This window comes from Delphinus delphis, chromosome 4 (assembly GCF_949987515.2).
Source record: "Delphinus delphis chromosome 4, mDelDel1.2, whole genome shotgun sequence".
Taxonomy (NCBI): Eukaryota; Metazoa; Chordata; class Mammalia; order Artiodactyla; family Delphinidae; genus Delphinus; species Delphinus delphis.
Genome location: NC_082686.1, coordinates 58,399,165 through 58,416,491, shown reverse-complemented (window position 1 = coordinate 58,416,491; position 17,327 = coordinate 58,399,165). Strand labels below are relative to the sequence as shown.

At 41.6% G+C, this 17,327-nt stretch overlaps 1 protein-coding gene across 2 annotated transcripts in view; it reads right to left on the bottom strand.

Annotated features, from left to right (window-relative positions):
- TMPRSS7 (transmembrane serine protease 7) overlaps positions 1 to 11,226 on the bottom strand; it is a 49,372-nt gene extending 38,146 nt beyond the window's left edge. The window contains exons 1-3 of one of the 2 annotated variants that reach the window (XM_060009882.1): positions 11,179 to 11,226; positions 8,739 to 8,952; positions 2,871 to 3,001 (exon numbers count right to left, since the gene is read on the bottom strand). In XM_060009882.1, the coding sequence (XP_059865865.1) occupies positions 2,871 to 3,001; positions 8,739 to 8,952; positions 11,179 to 11,226 (393 nt within the window). Of the gene's footprint in view, positions 1 to 2,870; positions 3,002 to 8,738; positions 8,953 to 11,178 lie in introns of those variants that run through there. The other variant, XM_060009883.1, reaches the window with a different exon arrangement.
- Between the last annotated feature and the right edge of the window lie 6,101 nt (positions 11,227 to 17,327).

Below are 17,327 nucleotides of genomic sequence, written 5' to 3'. Positions count from 1 at the left end.
CTGAAGTCTTTCAAATTGGTTTCCTCTCATGATACCCAGTGTGCCGTAGGTCCAAGCTCTGACAGTTAGCAAGGTGAAAAGCAAGGCTCAAACTAAAGGCCTCTAAGGCCAAACCCAGACATTATTCCTTGAATTCAAATAAATTCTTACTTCCTGTATCAGGGTTACTTACTGTCATTCTGCTCTCTGTGAAGATTAATCAGCTACCTTTATTCATTTATTGCTGTCTTTAGACACCCTAACCAAGCTTAACTGCTGCATTCTGCCTACTCCAAAAGTTAATTTTCTCCACAATGAATAAGCGAAACTCCTTTAAGCGTATTTACAAGGTATTCTGCCCAACCTCTTTTCTACCAATGCACGCCACGGAAAATGTATATTAGCCGCTAGAGGGCGCGTGGTGCCCACAGTCCAACTTCCATATCCCACTGCAGAACTCTCGTTTCCAGGGACACACCCAGATCTTTTAAAACACCATAAATGGATCTCAAAAGAGAGCTATTTCAGTCAATTGACTGTTTGCCCTTACTTAGCATTTCTAAAACCAATTTCTCCTGCCAAATCTTCTCCTCCTGTAGTCCCCTTTTTACATAATAGCAAAATCACCTAATTGCCCAGGAAAAAAAAACAAAAAACGAAAAACCTTAGAAATAATATAGCATTGTGGAAAAAAATGGGCCATGGAATTTAAATTCACTGTGCAACACAGAACACATTACCAAGGCCTGCTGAGTTTCTTTTTTTTCTTTTTCTCTCTCTCTCTCTCTCTTTTTTCTTTAACATCTTTATTGGAGTATAATTGCTTTACAATGGTGTGTTAGTTTCTGCTTTATAACAAAGTGAATCAGTTATACATATACATATGTTCCCATATCTCTTCCCTCATGCATCTCCCTCCCTCCCACCCTCTTTATCCCACCCCTCTGCGTGGTCACAAAGCACCGAGCTGATTTCCCTGTGCTATGCGGCTGCTTCCCACTAGCTATCTATTTTACGTTTGGTAGTGTATATATGTCCATGCCATTCTCTCACTTTGTCACAGCTTACCCTTCCCCCTCCCCATATCCTCAAGTCCATTCTCTAGTAGGTCTGTGTCTTTATTCCTGTCTTACCCCTAGGTTATTCATGACATTTTTTTTCTTTTTTCCTTAGATTCCATATATATGTGTTAGCGTACGGTATTTGTTTTTCTCTTTCTGTCTCTCTCTTTTTTAATCTGTAAAGTGGTGATCAAAATGCCTACCTCTTTGGGTGGGATGTTAAATAACTATAATAAAATGCATTGAGTGCAATACTAACTATACAAATGGGGTCTACACAAAGCCAGCATTGACTCTGCAGGAGGCCGGGGAGGATTTCACAGAGAAGGAGGCTTTTTGATGGGTCATGAATGACGGGTGGAATTTCACTCCATAGAAATTGGACAGATGGCTTTAGGTCCTGAGTGAATAGCAGCAGAAACCAGGGCTGCCAGACATGTAAATGCAATAATTATTCATAACACAAGTAATGACTGCCTTAGATCACAAGGTTTCTGTTGGGAGAAAGTGGTAAGGAATGAGACTGGGACAATCAGGGGACAGATTTAGAAAAGTGCTTGCCTGCTATTCTTAAGAATCAGTATTTTATCTGGCTATTCTTAAGAATCAGTATTGTATCCTTAAGCCAAAGGAGAAATGTTATTTTTGAAGGATAACTTCAGCAGCAGAGAGGAATGGCTTTGGGTGTTGAAGGAAGAATACTGCCTGGGATTGGAAAAAATGGTAAAGAGATTTTAAAAGAATGTCCATCTCCTTGGGCTAATTTGAGGGATAATTGATATATTGAAATGGTAAAGGATTTTACACTTTACCCAGTATATAGGAGGCCTTCAATCAATAAAAGCCACTATGCCTGCTACCATCTTTGCTCGCTCTCTCTCTCTCAGCCCTTCTTCATTTTACACTGCAGAGCGCCTGTCACTGCAGGAGAGTCGCCACTGCTAGGCCACCCTCTCCATTACTGTGCAGATGCAAACTGGCAGAAACTTTCTATTGGTAATAGGTACCAAGAGTCATGATAAATATTCTTCTGTGTGACCAATTATACTTTTAGGAAATCAGCTAAGGAAGTAATCAGAGATACAAACAATTTACATGGCAGTTTTGTTATAGTGTTATCTGTTAATAGCAAAAATTGGAAACAACTTAAATATCCAATAAAAAGGGACTTGCCAACTTGAAGCTATCAAAACTTATGCTTTTTAAAGAATATGAACTTGCATAGAGACACGCAATCTTATGTTAAGAGGAAAAAGTCAGATTATAAAACTGAATATCTACTAATACTCCAATATTGCCCTATGTCCTGTGTCTACGTGGTCCAGAATCAAAAGGGGCTCTATCTCTGGAGACGATGTTAAAGGAGATTATATCTTGAAAGTACTTTTGTAAATTTTATAAATTTTTACAATAAATACTTATCAGTTCTACAATAGGAAAGGTTTTTTTTTTTTTTTTTTTTTTTAAGTGAAGAGATGCCAGTGCATCAAGGTTGAAATAAATCTGTATGGATCACAGAATTAATCAGTATGCATGTAATTTCTGTACTGGAAGGCATCTTGAATATCACCTGATCCAATTCTTTTATTTTAGAGATAAGAAAAACTGAAGCTCAGAGAGCCATTTCTTTTTAATTTCAGGAGAAAAAAAAAAAAGTAATTCTATCAAATAAACAATTTTATCTTACAACCAAGATGAGCTAAATCCCATGTTTCCCTGAGTTCTTCCTTCATCCACCCTGCTCACCTGTGACACTGTAACCCCAACCCCTCATCCCTTACCCCCTGACCTCAACTTCCCCAGCCTTTCAAGATCCCCCCATCACCTCACCACTTGTTGCACGGTCCGGGCCACTGATAGAAATTCCCTGGACTCCTTCTGTCGGTATTCAGGAAGAAACTCAATGTTGGTGATGCGAAACATCCCAGCAAAGTAAAAAGCATCTCTGCTTTCTGTCTTACCTGTAAGAGAGGAGAGAAGGTGGTTAGGAGTCTTTCCATCTGTGTGACAGTGAGGCATTGTCTGATATATGTCACTATCGGGGTCCTGAAATGATTTTATTTTAGACAGCTTCTTTAAGCAGTTTTTTAAAATAATTTATTTAATTTATTTATTTGTGGCTGCACTGGGTCTTTGTTGCTGCGTGAAGGCTTTCTCCAGTTGCTGTGAGCGGGAGATACTCTTCGTTGCGGTGCACGTGTTTCTCATTGCGGTGGCTTCTCTTGTTGTGGAGCACAGGCTCTAGGTGTCCAGGCTTCAGTAGTTGTGGCTCGTGGGGTCTAGAGTGCAGGCTCAGTAGTTGTGGTGCACGGGCTTAGTTGCTCCGCAGCATGTGGGATCTTCCCGGACCAGGGCTTGAACCTGTGTCCCCTGCATTGGCAGGCATTGGCAGGCAGATCCTTAACCACTGTGCCACTAGGGAAGTCCTAGACAGCTTCATATTTTACAGACTGTGAAGCTCTAAATGTAGTTAATAACATCTCTTCTGGACTTCCCTGGTGGGAAGAGCCAGGCAAAGCAAGATGATAGGCCAAAGGAAACCCAGAAGAAATGCCCCATATAAGTGATTCAAACTACCACGAGGGTGCATCTCTCTCTCTCTGAGTCCACCCATGTGTCTATCTACACTTACTCTTTTTTCTCCTAATAAACACTTCACTTGTTTCACTACTTTCCATCTCTATGTGGAAATTCATTTCTACAAAGCCATGGGCCAGGGTCTTATCACTGGCCACTGGCCTTCATGGTCTAGTGGCTAAGGTTCAGTGCTCTCACTGCTGTGACCTGACTTCAAACTCTGGCCAGGGAACTGAAATCCTGCTTCAAGCTGATGCAGGCTGAGGCCACCTGAGATCAACTCCTGCTCAAAAACTCTGCCCAGGGAAGACCATGGGACTGGGCATCAGGTGGGCCAGAAACTGCTGTGAAGACAGACAAAGACATTGCTGTGTCTGAAATGCCTTCAGGCACCTGAGAATAGCCTAGGGAGATGAGGGACTCTCCTTTCAGCCATTCCTTTTTGTTACAAGGTCTTACGGGTATGAGGCATCACTCCCAGGCTCTCATGGCTGTGGTACCTTTCTTTCCTGTGACACATGCCTCACGGTATCATAGCTTCTTTCTGCGTGTCTGTCTTTCTAGATGAACAGTAAATTCTTGTCCTTCAACCCCTAGCACAGGGTAGCGAGTGCCTGACTTAGCTTTCAAGCTCAGTAAATGTTCCTGGGAAGGAAGAGAGAGAGGAAGAGAGGGAGGGAATAATCTCTCTTAGCACAATGCCCAGTGCGTGGAAATGCTAAATAAGTGATGGCTGAATTAAAAAGAAGGTGCAGCTTCTGTGAAGGACAGGGAACAGCCTCCCTGTGTGACCCATCCAGGCTCACATTAGCCCTGTAGTGTAGTGAGGCTGTGGAGAGTGGGGAAGGGGCCAGAGGCCTGAGCTCCTGTCCTAGATTTGTTCTTTGAAGTTATGAAACTGAGCCCCCTAAAACTGGTTTCTCTGCCAAGGTTATGTCTAAGCTCTCTAACCAAAACTTTACTCCCTTTCTTGTCCTGTACTTGTTCACCTCAAGATTAAGGAGTAGCAAAGAAAAGGGGGGATTGAAACAGAGCAGGACCATTCAAGGCCCTCCTGGGTACAAAAGCCTTTCCATTTTCCCCATTTCTTGTTTGTAGGAAAAAGGCTTCAGCCTCCCAGAGCTTCCCTGAGTTCCAAAAGGCAGATTCAAACAGTTACTAATTAGAAGTGAGGGAATGCAGAAACAAAGGAAAAGCAGTCAAGAAACATAGTGCAGAGTCCTAGTTCCTCCTTAAAGGATAAACCTAATAATCTGATACATAACTTTGAGTTCTTCTATAGGAACTAAGGACCCATCCAAGTGGAGGATGGTGACTTCAGGCTGAGCACAATCACGTAGACCCCAGACTGGTTGGAACCAGAAGGTTGATGGTTGAGATTCCTGAAATACCATCCTGTTACCTCACCACCAACCATCAGAAGAAAGTCACACACCCCATAGCCCTCCCCAACAAAATTTGCCTTTAAAAACTCTTCCTTGAAGACCATCAGGGAGTTGGGGTCTTTTGAGCATGAACTGTCCATTCTCCTTGTTTGGCCCTTAAAATAAACCTTTCTCTGCTCCAAACCCCAACATTTCAATTTGTTTGGCCTCACTGTACATCAGGCACATGAACTTAGGTTCAACAAAAGTTATGTTGAGGCAGGAGATAGATGGGCCCTCAAGGCAAACAGTTTGAGTTCATTCCCTGTGGACCATACTCCAGATGGGAATAACAGGACAATTGAGAGAGGACACTGGGCCCTGCCCAGATAGAAGATAAGAGACCACATATTTTATTCTCAAAGTCAGGAGACCTCTCCGCCTACACATGCGTAGACCTCCAATTGCCCAAATCTACCCATACGCCTCTTTGGTTGAATCCTTCTTGGCTAAGAGATGCACATGCACACATGGAAAGATCCTAAGATATACCAAATATGGACTCTGAACTAGGCAAATCAAAATGATTGGCCAAAGGAGACATGGAAGAAATGCCCCATAAAAGTGATTCAAACTGCCACTTCGCGACTCTCTCTCTGAGCCTGCGCATGTGTCTATCCACACACACTGTACTTCTTTTTCCCCTAATAAACACTTTACTTGTTTCACTACTTCCTGCCTTTGTGGGAGTTCTTTTTTCTGCAAAGCCATAGGGCCAGGGCCTTGTCACTGACCACTAGTCTAGTGGCTAGGATTCGGTGCTCTCCTGGCTCAATCCCTGGATGGGAACCAAAACTCTACTTCAAGCCACTGCAGGCCGAGGCCACCCAAGATCAATGTAACCTTGGACAAATCACCTTGCCTCACTAGGCCTCTTGTATAAAGCAATAGTTGTTTTTGTCTTTGATTTTACCAAGAAAGTCCTTAGATTTTTTTTTTTCTGTTGCAGATTCTTTAAAATTTGAATGAAAGCTATGACTTCTACCTAGAAGCTCACACGTCCTTCTTCTATCAGTAAGTAATCAAGGGATAAGCAATGCAAGAGAGATCAATTTAGCCTTCAACCAGATTACATTTGTCTAACTCTTGAGCTCAGCCTAACATACAAGCCCTCCATGTGAAACTGAGGAAGACCCTGTGGGGCCATCCTGGGCACAAAAGCCTTTCTGTGTCTCCCTTTTTCTTATTTGCAAAAAAAAGAAAAAAGTCTTCTGCCTCTTAGACCTTCCTGAATACAAAGAGCAGATTCAGACAGCTGCTAATCAGGGAAGTGAGGGAATGCAGAAACAAAGGAACAATTAAGAAACTATAGTCCAGGATTCTGATTCCTCCTCAAGGAATATACATAACAATATCTTTGAGTTCTTCTGCAAGAACTAAGACCACACACAGGTGGAGGATCATAACTTCAGGATGAGCACAAGGTTCCTGGAATACCACCCTGTTACCTCACCACCAACCAATCTGAGGAAAGTCACACACCCTGCAGTTCTCACCCCAAATTTTGCCTATAAAAACTTCTCCTCCAAAACCATCAGGGAGTTCAGTTTTTCTGAGCACGAGTTACCCTTTCTCCTTGCTTGGCCCTGCAATAAACCTTTCTCTGACCCAAGCTCCATTTTGTTTCATTTGGTCTCACTGTGTGTTGAGCACACAAACTTATTTTCAGTAACAAATGGTTTTCCTGATGAGCTGTCCATCTCATTTCTGTTAAAAAAAAAAAAAAAAAATCACAAGTCCCAAATGGAGTCCTTTGCTCCCAAGACTGCAAACCAAGACTTAATTACAGTTTCACATTCTCTCAAGGAATGTGACCTTTAAACAGAAATTTCCTGATCAACACTAGTGTGATAATCTACATGATAAAGACCCCTGCTGTTCCCTTCCCCCAAAATTTGATGGCCTGGCCTGAAACAATCCTTTCTTTTCTTTTGCTAATAGCTTCCTTGCCCCACCCTCCTTCTGCCTATAAAAACCTTCCATTTTGTACACCCCCTCAGAAAGCCCTTTTATTTACTAGAAGGGATGCTGCCATTGAATAAAGCCAATTAGATCATCAGATTTACTTGGTTGAATTTTTGTTTTTTAACATTTCTCAAGGCCACCCTCCATGCCCAAATTTCATCTATCAAAACTAACCCCTGTTTTTTGTTGAACAATTCTCACTTACTTATACCAGTTTTCCTTTGCTTGTACTGGTCTGTTTTGCTGAAATGCCCTTAACTGATTTTCACACAACCAACAAATTAACTCTTCACAATGATGTCCCGAAACCTTGTACAAAAATGCAAGGGCAATGCAAATATATCAGTTTAGGGCTGGCAGAGAGCTGAAGGGAAATAAACTGGTTTGCTCTGGATTGGGGTTGTGTGTCTTTTGTGTTTTTCTTAATTGCTCATTGACTTGACAGCCCCCACTAGTCTGTAAAGACAGATTCTTTCCTGTCTACCACTCTGTTCCATGCTTATCACAGAGCTCAGCTCATAGTGGGCACTCCCAAGATGTGTCAAATGAATTTTCAAGAACCAGTTCATGAAGACTTATCTAGACTCTATCCCTGGGCAGGTTGTTGGATGTCTCCCTTCTGTGATTGCAAAGTAATTGCTTGAGAAAAAAAAAAAAAAGTCAACTCACACTCCCTCTCTAGTACTGAACTATGAGATTTTTTGAAAGTAGAAAAATGCACCTGTGAGCTTTTTGAAGGTAGGAGATGTATCTTAGTGTGCCTGATATCTTATATTGTGCCACACAAATTATAGGTGGTCAATTTCTATATGTAAATGAACTGAACTGTTCAAGACAATATTCATTCATTCTTTGCCTATAAATCTAGCTTTCCAACCAAATTTTAATATCTTTGAGAGTACACATATCTTGTATCAAGTATATTAATATGCGTAGGGTGGGAAGTCCAACATAAATCAATAAATGCTGTACTTACTGAGCTGCTTGGGTAAGTACTCTCTAAGGAAGAACTTAGTTATGACTCCTATCCAAAAGGATCAATAAGACTGACAAAAACAATCAATTGGATAAATAAAAACATAAAAACAGAGGAGAAGGGCTTTCCTGGTGGTGCAGTGGTTGAGAGTCCGCCTGCCGATGCAGGGGACACGGGCTCGTGCCCCGGTCTGGGAAGATCCTGCATGTCGCGGAGCGGCTGGGCCCGTGAGCCATGGCCGCTGAGCCTGTGCGTCCGGAGCCTGTGCTCCACAACGGGAGAGGTCACAACAGTGAGAGGCCCGCGTACCGCAAAAAAAAAAAAAAAAAAAAAAAACAGAGGAGAGAAAGACGCATGAGTAAAATGAAGCTCAGGGAGCTAGAAATCTAAGGTTGCCTAGAAACAGGCAGTGGGTGGATGAGGAAATAAAACAGCTTAGCGTTCCATTCATTTTTTAAAGCTAAAAATGCATTACATTTCTGAACCAGTCAGAAGCTCCTGAGCATTCTCCTCAGCTCTTCTCATCCTATTCCCCCATCTCTACTCCTCTGGGAAGAAAGCAGTGGTGGTAAAAGAAGAAATGGGAAAGACAATTCTGGCTTCTTCCTTAAAACCTCAACAGTTTTGAAAATGACTGTCAGTCTGAGAAATAAGAAAATTCTATCAGAAACCCCCAAGGTCAGATCGGGCCTGCATTGCTGATGCAGAACTCACAAGGCAAGACTTAACCCCAAAGGTACACAGATTTCAACTCACTGATATAGAGCCACAGCAGTGTCCAGGCTACGACCGCTAAGATGAACAAAAATACTGTGAAGAGAATGATTTTGATTTGGACGTTCCAAAAGGGAGCTTTCTTCTTGAGTTGCTTCTTGGGTTTGGGTTTGGGTTTGTTGACGGGTTTTCTTGGTGGTCGTCTCCCTGGCAGCTTCCCTTGGGCACTGACCACCTGAACTGAGATATTGGATATCTTCAAAAGAATGAAAGAGGTGTTAACAGTTAGAAGTAGTCTAGAGCTTAAATGCAACCACCTAGTCAGGAGAATCTTGGTGCTAAAAGGCCTAAATAAGCCAAATTATTTACATAAGCATTGACTTGCATTGAATCACACAGTTAAGACCAATCAGAAAAAAACAGGAGGTATATGAACTCTAGTGATATGGTTCCCAGGTCCTCAACTGGTCCCCTCAACTCTCCAACTCTGCTAAACTGACACTGTAGAGGATAGGCCTGAATTTTATGGAGCGTAGACTAGAGGACCTGAAGGTCAGACAGGATTCTATGGGGGTTGATTCATCTGTCCACCACTCTGGGGATGTGTGTGTTTGTACGATATAGCTTTTCTCCCACAGTGTCTTCTGGGCTGAGGCAGATTGAAAGTAAGAATAGAAGTGAGTTTCTCAGAGAAACTAATTGATTTCTTAATTATGGTTTCGTGACCTGATGGTAATGATACCGAGCAGGACCCTGTGGGACTCCTGGGCACAAAAGCCTTTCTGTGTCCCCCATTTCTTGATTACAGGAAATAGGCTTCATTCAGCCTCCATGACCTCCCCTGAGTTCCAACAAGCTGGTTCAAACAGTTGCTAATTAGGGAAGGGAGGGGATGCAGAGACAAGGGAAGAAAAGTCAAAAGAAACAATAGTGCAGCCTTGGGGCAGGGTCCTGGTTCCCCATCAAGGGATATATATAACAGTATCTGTGAGCTGTTTTTCAGATACTGAAACCCCCACCAGGTAGGAGAAAGTAACAGTATGCTGCCCACAAACACATAGACCCCAGATGGGTTGGAACCAGAAGTTACCTCACCACCAACCAGTCAGAAGATTGTCCATGAGCTGATCATGCCCTCTTTGAACCATTACTATAAAACTCCTCACTACCCCCTCCAGGTTGAAACACACAGTTTTGAGGGCCTTAGCCCACTGTGGCTCCCTTTGCCTGGTAAAGCAATAAAGCTATTCTTTTCTACTTCACCCAAAACTCTGTCTCCAAAAATTAATTCAGTGTTGGGGTACAGAGGCCGGATTCAGCTTCAGTAGGAAGAAAAATGTGAGGATGATGCTCTCGTTTGTGTAGGGATGCAGGACAAGGATCAAACTGATTGTTTTACCATTGCCTCACAAGCATACACTTCGAAGCCAGCCACTGAACTGGTCAGTGACTCAGGTTTTCAATACAAATGAAAGAATGATTAAAAAATAAAGAATGAAATAGGGGACTCATGTTAGATTAGAAAATTACCGGGTTTAGTGCAAGGTGTTCTGTGCAACAGGAAAAAATACATTATTTAACTCTTTCCTCTCCTCTTTTTTTCCTCTATCCTCTGTCATTTGATGCTGTCAATTCTTTAATAATGTAAGTGAGAGTTTAACTTCTTTGAAGGAGAGATTTATACATGTCAGGGTAACTAAACTTCAGTGACAAAATAACTTTTAAACACACATTCTTTTAAAGGCAAGAATATGGAGCACCAGTTCCAAAGAAATAATCTTTCGAGCTCTCCTCTAAGAATGCTCTCATTCTCTCTCTCTCACTGTTCCCTACAAAGTACATGTCTTCCAGTCTTTAATCCTACCAATTAATGGGATAATATGTGGCCAAGAACATTCTAAATTATTCATGGCTCCCTCATTCTTTTTGCCAAACACTCCTGTCAACCCCTGGAGTGAAATGTAGCTTATATGCCTCCTGCTGAAACTGAACTAGACCAGATCTCATCTAATGTGATGTCCTGCAGGACTGAGGATGGTGTTTCTAAAGAGAAAACTATTCTATTGTTGGATGACTTGACTATAGAGTCAAGCTACTTTCAAATATTCCCCCCAAGAAGTAAAAAAGGAAAACACACAGAAATGCTAGCCCATGTAGAACTGACAAGGTCAAGGTTTGGTCTTTAAGTGTGGGAACACATTATAGGCAGTCTCAGTTAGCCCTGATTAAATTTTAAAGTGGAATTTGTGTAGAGATCAGTACCATTTCCCTGGAGTTTTAGAAAAACAGCTGCAAATCAATTGCCAAGTACAGCACTTTAAAACAAGCTCAAATTTGTAAAATCCATTAAGTTCCAAAGGAAAGCTAAGTATTTTATTATTGTTTCCTTTATTTTTGTAAAGTAACTCAGTCTCATTTTACTAAAAGGGTCAGCAATAAATGGCATTCGAGTAACAGAGAAGGCTTCTCTCGATGTACTTACATTCACATCAGCAGGTTTGGATGAAACATCACTGTTTTCTTTGTCCATTTTTAGTTGTTCTGCAGGTGAACATCCAGAGGTACCTCCAAGCCAGTTTTCAGCCCCTTACATTCCCGCTTGAGAAGAATTGGTTGCCACATTCAAGCTAGCTTTCCGAGGAAAGGAATCAATTTACCTCCACCGGCTCCAGTTCAGAAACTGAAGCTGCCTCATTACTATATAGTGAATGTTAAAGGGACCTAGCAGAGAGCCTTGCAAACCCAAACTAAAGGCTTTTTAATGTTACCCTAATATGAGTCAGGCCTCTCAGAGCCCAGCCTCAAGGCAAGGTTGCCTCACGAGGATACAGTCCAACAACCCCCAAATATTTACAAGTCATTTATATTTTTGTCTGCACCTACTAAAGTATATTATGAGATCTAATGTATAACCCTCAGCATTGCTTCTTAGAAATCCCCATGCTGCCCAGGGGAGGGTAAAATGGGTGAAGGGGGTGAATTGTATGGTGATAGATGGTGATTAGACTTAGGGTGATGATCACATTGTAGTGTATATAAATATCAGTTTATAATGTTGTACACCTGAAATTATATAATGTTGCATTCCAATTTTACCTCAATAAGAAAAAAAGAAAAGAAATTCCCCCACACACACCCATTTCTCTTGCTGGCATCTCAAGCCAACTCCAGAAGCCTCACTGTCCAATTCTGCTCTTAGCTTTCCAGCTATACTCTCTGAAAATCCCTATCCAAGAGGTTGGGGGTTTTCCCCCCTTTTTTCCCCCCTTCTCTTGCAGTTCTCAGTAAACCCAGGCCTTTCCTGATGAAAATCTTCTTTTCCCATCTCTCCCATTCGTCCCCATGTCGATCTGAATTAGATTCAAGGGTAGGAAGCGGAGAGTAATCGTGAGATGCACCGTCAGGTTTTTCCTCAGCACACAGGTGGAACAAGCTGACACATTGCACCCCTTGTCCCTGTGACACAGACAGGCTTCCCTCTAGACACTAAGAATCAATGGAAAGCTGATCAATTGCCCTTTAAAGGGGAAGCACTGCTCTGCTGATTTGGACACAAACTCTGCATCATTCAGGGGATGGTCATAAAGAAGCAAGTGAGGAAGTGCCTACTGAAAGTGGTGGAAAATTACTAGTTAAAGCCTCACAAACAAATATGTCATGTTGTACAAATCTGCTTCCTGGCTTTGTTATTTATCAATAACAGTGATGAAATGACTAATAATGCTTTAGCCTTTATAATGATAAGATTGGGAAATTTAAAGATTTCTTTAATTGCCCATCCTTTTTGTATTATTTCCCTTATTTCTAAAATTACTCATTTCACCAATATAAGTAAAATATATGTCCTGGGCAGTGGCACTGAGAAGACTTTCTTCTTGAGAGTCAAACTTTAAACAGGCTCCTCTGAGCCCTCTTTGTGACCAGGCCTCATTCTTGGGTCCTGACAGCAACTGCCTACCCAGTTGTAATAAGAATCTTGCTATCAGCTTAGTGAGAATCCCCCCTACTTTGATATCTGATCAAGTTCTTCATCCTCCATTCTTGATGTATAAATCCTTGTCCTGCCTTTAGCAAGAATCTATCTACCCTTGGTGTTTCCTCTTAGTCATCTCCCATCCACTGACCCCCTCACTCTGCTCATTTGCCATAAATGACCAGCTGTCTTTACTGTATTTGGAATTGAGCTAAATTCTATTCTGAAGACTCTTTCCCCTATTACACTAGTACTGAACAAAATCTGTCCTTACAGCTTTTCACTAGTGTGCCTCTGTTTCTCTTTGACACCAAGAATGGGAAAGGGGCAGCAAATCGTAGGAGGCTGAACTATATATACAGAATTTTAAAACAATCATAAAACCAACTACAGGCTAATTTTTTTTTTTAAATCTCCATTTGCCAGCAATTCTAAATAATTTCAGTGATAAAATACTTTTCTCTGAAAAAAATCTTTGGTATAAGTTCTAAACAATTGCTTCCATTACAACTGAGTTTTAATAATATATACATAAGCTTCAAAATGAGCACAGTTTTATAACTCATTGTTTAATAAATGAGAAATATTATATAGAAGTTAATTTGAAAGACTCCCATTTGTACAGTTGGTCTCAAGCACAAGAGGACTCTATGACACATGCTCATTTTGAGAGTAAGTTTCTAACAGTTTGGAATCATTTAAGTTTACTTGGAGTAGAATCCTTGTCTCCTGTGGTACTGCATATTCCTGCACTTAAACAGAATATTCAACATAGGCAATAATAGTACAATGATTGTAAAGATGAAGAAACAGAATCGCAATTATTTCATATCTGTTACTCCATGTGACCATTCAAAATTAATTAATATTTAAAATGTAAAACAAGTATACAGACTGTGAACTGCAAGGTATAATATTTTATATATAATATTTTTTCTGTAATATTTTGTTAACTACTTTTTCTAGCAAAATTATGCATACAAAGTCGAATAAAACTTTTTACTGTGTTTTGTTATTGTTTTCTCACTTTATTCCATGATTATTACTGAAAATGTGTTCATTGTATCAACTCAAGGATTGTTTAAAAATGATCCCCTCCAGATGGATAGATATATGATAAAGTAAGTATAGCAAATGTTAATGTAGAATCTAGGTGTGGATATATGCATTTACACTACAGAAGTTTTTCAAGTATATGTTTCAAATTTTTCTTGATAAAATGTTAGAGAGAAAATTATCAACTCCAGGAGTCAACTCTAGATAAGCCACTGGTTTTGAGAGGCAATAGCCAAGGCAGCTGGGGTACAGGAAAGTCTTGGTGAATGAGCTTGTATTCACCTCCTTTTGCTGGCATGGATGTTCTGGTGCAAAAATCCCTTCAATTCCCAGAACACATGGCCAAAGACAATCACAATGGCCAGATGTAAGCTAGTGCTTCCCATCACAAAGATCTTGAAAGACAGTGAAGAGGTTTCTGTTCCTTCCCCAGGAACAAAGGTCCCTGTGCTGAGGGAAGGGAGGTAGGTGTCTGCCCACTGGCTGGTGAGCAAATAGTGTGCAGTGAGCTGGGTCAGAGGAGAAATATCTCGCCATTGGATTCAGCAGTGATCGCTGAGAGCACATAACCTAGCCAATACATCAATTCATCGCATGAAAGTATTTAAAATGCTTCAACCTTCTGCCCAAAGATGAGCCCAGCACATCTGAAGGCCTGGGGGTAGGGCCAAGTCATCCATCTAACATGAGCAAGGTTCTGAGCCTCTGGCACAGAAGGCACTTAGCAAGGGGCGGTGGCGGGGGAGTGACACTTCCATCCTTGCCTAACCAGAGGAGACACCGGCTCTCCCGCAACAGATAAAGTTCTTTTCTGCTATTTAGGATCCACTTCTCTCTGTTATGACAGATAGCCATGTGCAAAGTTGTCACCTGATCACCACTCACCACCAAGCTCTCTGCAGAGGGGAGTGAATCCTGAGGAAACACAAGGTTGCACAGCAGCCTGGGAAGCCAGCCTGCCACTTAACACTATCACCCTTAGGGTCCTGTAATAAAGGGACACAACAGTGATCCTAGCCTCTCTTTTCCTGCTGACTCACAGGGAGCTTGATCTTAATCTTTACATCATATCACATGGATTGTTTTTAAAAATGAAATGACGTGGAGTGTCTTAGAGAGCCCCTAGATCTGGACTGTTGTAATATCCCCTTAACAGGTTTTCCTCATCTAGGCTCATCCTTCCCATGTACACATCACTACTAAATACATCTTCCTAAAATAACTCTCCAGTGTCACCTCCGTCCTTGACAATGGAGCCCAGTCTCCTTTTGTTTAGCTCCCTAGTCTGACATTCAAGGTCTTCCTCAGTGTGGTACCAAGCTACCTTTCTGTGTCCTCCCATCACATCTGTTAAACCTGCTCTGTCAAATCATGCAGTTTCAATGTATATTCATCCATTTGTTCACCTACCCTTCTGTTTACTCAATACGTATTGCATGCCTACTATGAGACAGAGGCCAAATATTTTTTAACTGAATAAACTATATCTCTGCCCTTAAAAAGCTCTCAATAGAGGAGGCAGACAGGCAAACCAATGATTACAACATTATGTAATAAGTGCTATCAAAGAGGTGTCAACAAAATGCCACAGAATCATAGAGGAGGCTGATATTAGCAGCCCTCTCCTTTGACTCTTCTGCCCCCAGTCCACATTACCTTATTCAAATCCTAACCACTTTCAACAGCCTACTTTCCTGCCAGCTTTTCAACCCCAGACCACAGCACTCTCTTCTTCCCCCAACTCAAAGTCTTAATTGTACATATCAGTACTTGAGACTTAAATAAAGTTATAATAATCCATCAAACATTACTTTGCAGCATCTCTCATGTTGTCTTGTCAGTTATTTAGCTTGTCATCTGAATATTCTATCTCCAAGCTCCTTGACCTCATATTAACCAATTATATCCGCAATGACTCTATTTCCAAATAAGGTCACATTCTAAGATAGTGGGAGTTTAAACTTCAGCTTGTCTTTGGAACAAATGACACAAGCCCATAACACCCTCAATTTCTGTAGGAGTGGGAGGGACTCTTGGAGGGTAGTCACTCCCAACAGAGTAAACTTGCTTTTAATGGACAGTATTGCAAACATTCTAAAGCCTGGTCATAGTCTGGGGCAGCTGCAGGTGGCATTCTAACCATATTATCTGGATGTTATCCTGAAACCCCACCATGCTCTTCTGACTCCTTTTCCCTCCCTGGTGAGGAGAGGGAAGGATGGTGTAGAATGACTGAGTCATGGTCCAGGAGGAGCTGTTAGTACATCATCCATGATCAGCCATATCAATACCAAGGGATGAATGTTCAGACAAGATTGTCTTACATTAGACCAGTAACGGGACAATAAGGTGGTGGATGGCTACCACATCTTCTCTTTCTGGTTCAATGGACACATTAAAAAGATCTCTTGGGCTTCCCTGGTGGTGCAGTGGCTAAGAATCTGCCTGCCAATGCAGGGGACACGGGTTCGAGCCCTGGTCTGGGAAGACCCCACATGCTTCGAAGCAACTAAGCCTGTGTGCCATAACTACTGAGCCTGAGCTCTAGAGCCCGTGCTCTGCAACAAGAGATGCCACTGCAATGAGAAGCCCACACACCGCAATGAGAAGCCCACACACCATAATGAAGAGTAGTCTCCACTGGCCACAACTAGAGCAAGCCCACATGCAGCAACAAAGACACAATGTGACCAAAAATAAATAAATAAATAAAATTATATTAAATAAATAAATAAATTGTGACCTTTCTCTCAGGTCACACAGATTGTAACTTAAAAAAAAAAATAGACCTCTTTCCCCTTTTTCAGTGTGTAATATAAAGAGTACTTAATTTAGTAAAAGCATGTGGTCGGGCTAAGGAGTACTTGAGTAAACTAATCCAGAACTCATTCTACAACATATCCCTTACCAGACAAATCTTAGAGGGTCAGATTGGCCCAAGTTGGTAAACAGCACTGTCACAGAGAGATCTGAATATATAGAGCTGGAAAAGTTCTGGCTCACTGTAGGTGCTGAATTAACTCAATGTTTGATAAAGGAATGAATCTGCTTCACTAAAAAGTATTGATTTTGGAAATTATGGAAAGGTCACTAGAATACAAAGGAATACTTTTTTAAAGTCAACTTTAGAAACCAGATGAGATCTAGGGTTCAAGACAGCAGAGTAGAAGGACATGCGCTCACTTCCTCTTGCGAGAGCACTGGAATCACAACTTACTGCTGAACAATCATCGACAGGAAGACACTAGAACTCACCAAAAAAGATACCTTACATCCAAAGACAAAAGAGAAGCTCCAATGAGATGGTAGGAGGGGCACAATCACAGCAAAATCAAATCCCATACTGCTGGGTGGGTGACTCACAAACTGGAGAACATTTTCACCACAGAAGTCCACCCACTGAACTTCCCAACCTGGGGGTCCGGCAATGGGAGAAGGAATTCCTAGAAAATCAGACTTTGAAGGCTAATGGGATTTGATTGCAGGGCTTTTACAGGACTGGGAGAAACAGAGACTCCAATCTTGGAGGACACAAACAGAGTAGTGTGCCCACTGGAACCCAGGTTAAGGAGAAGTGACCCCATAGGAGACTGAGCCAGACC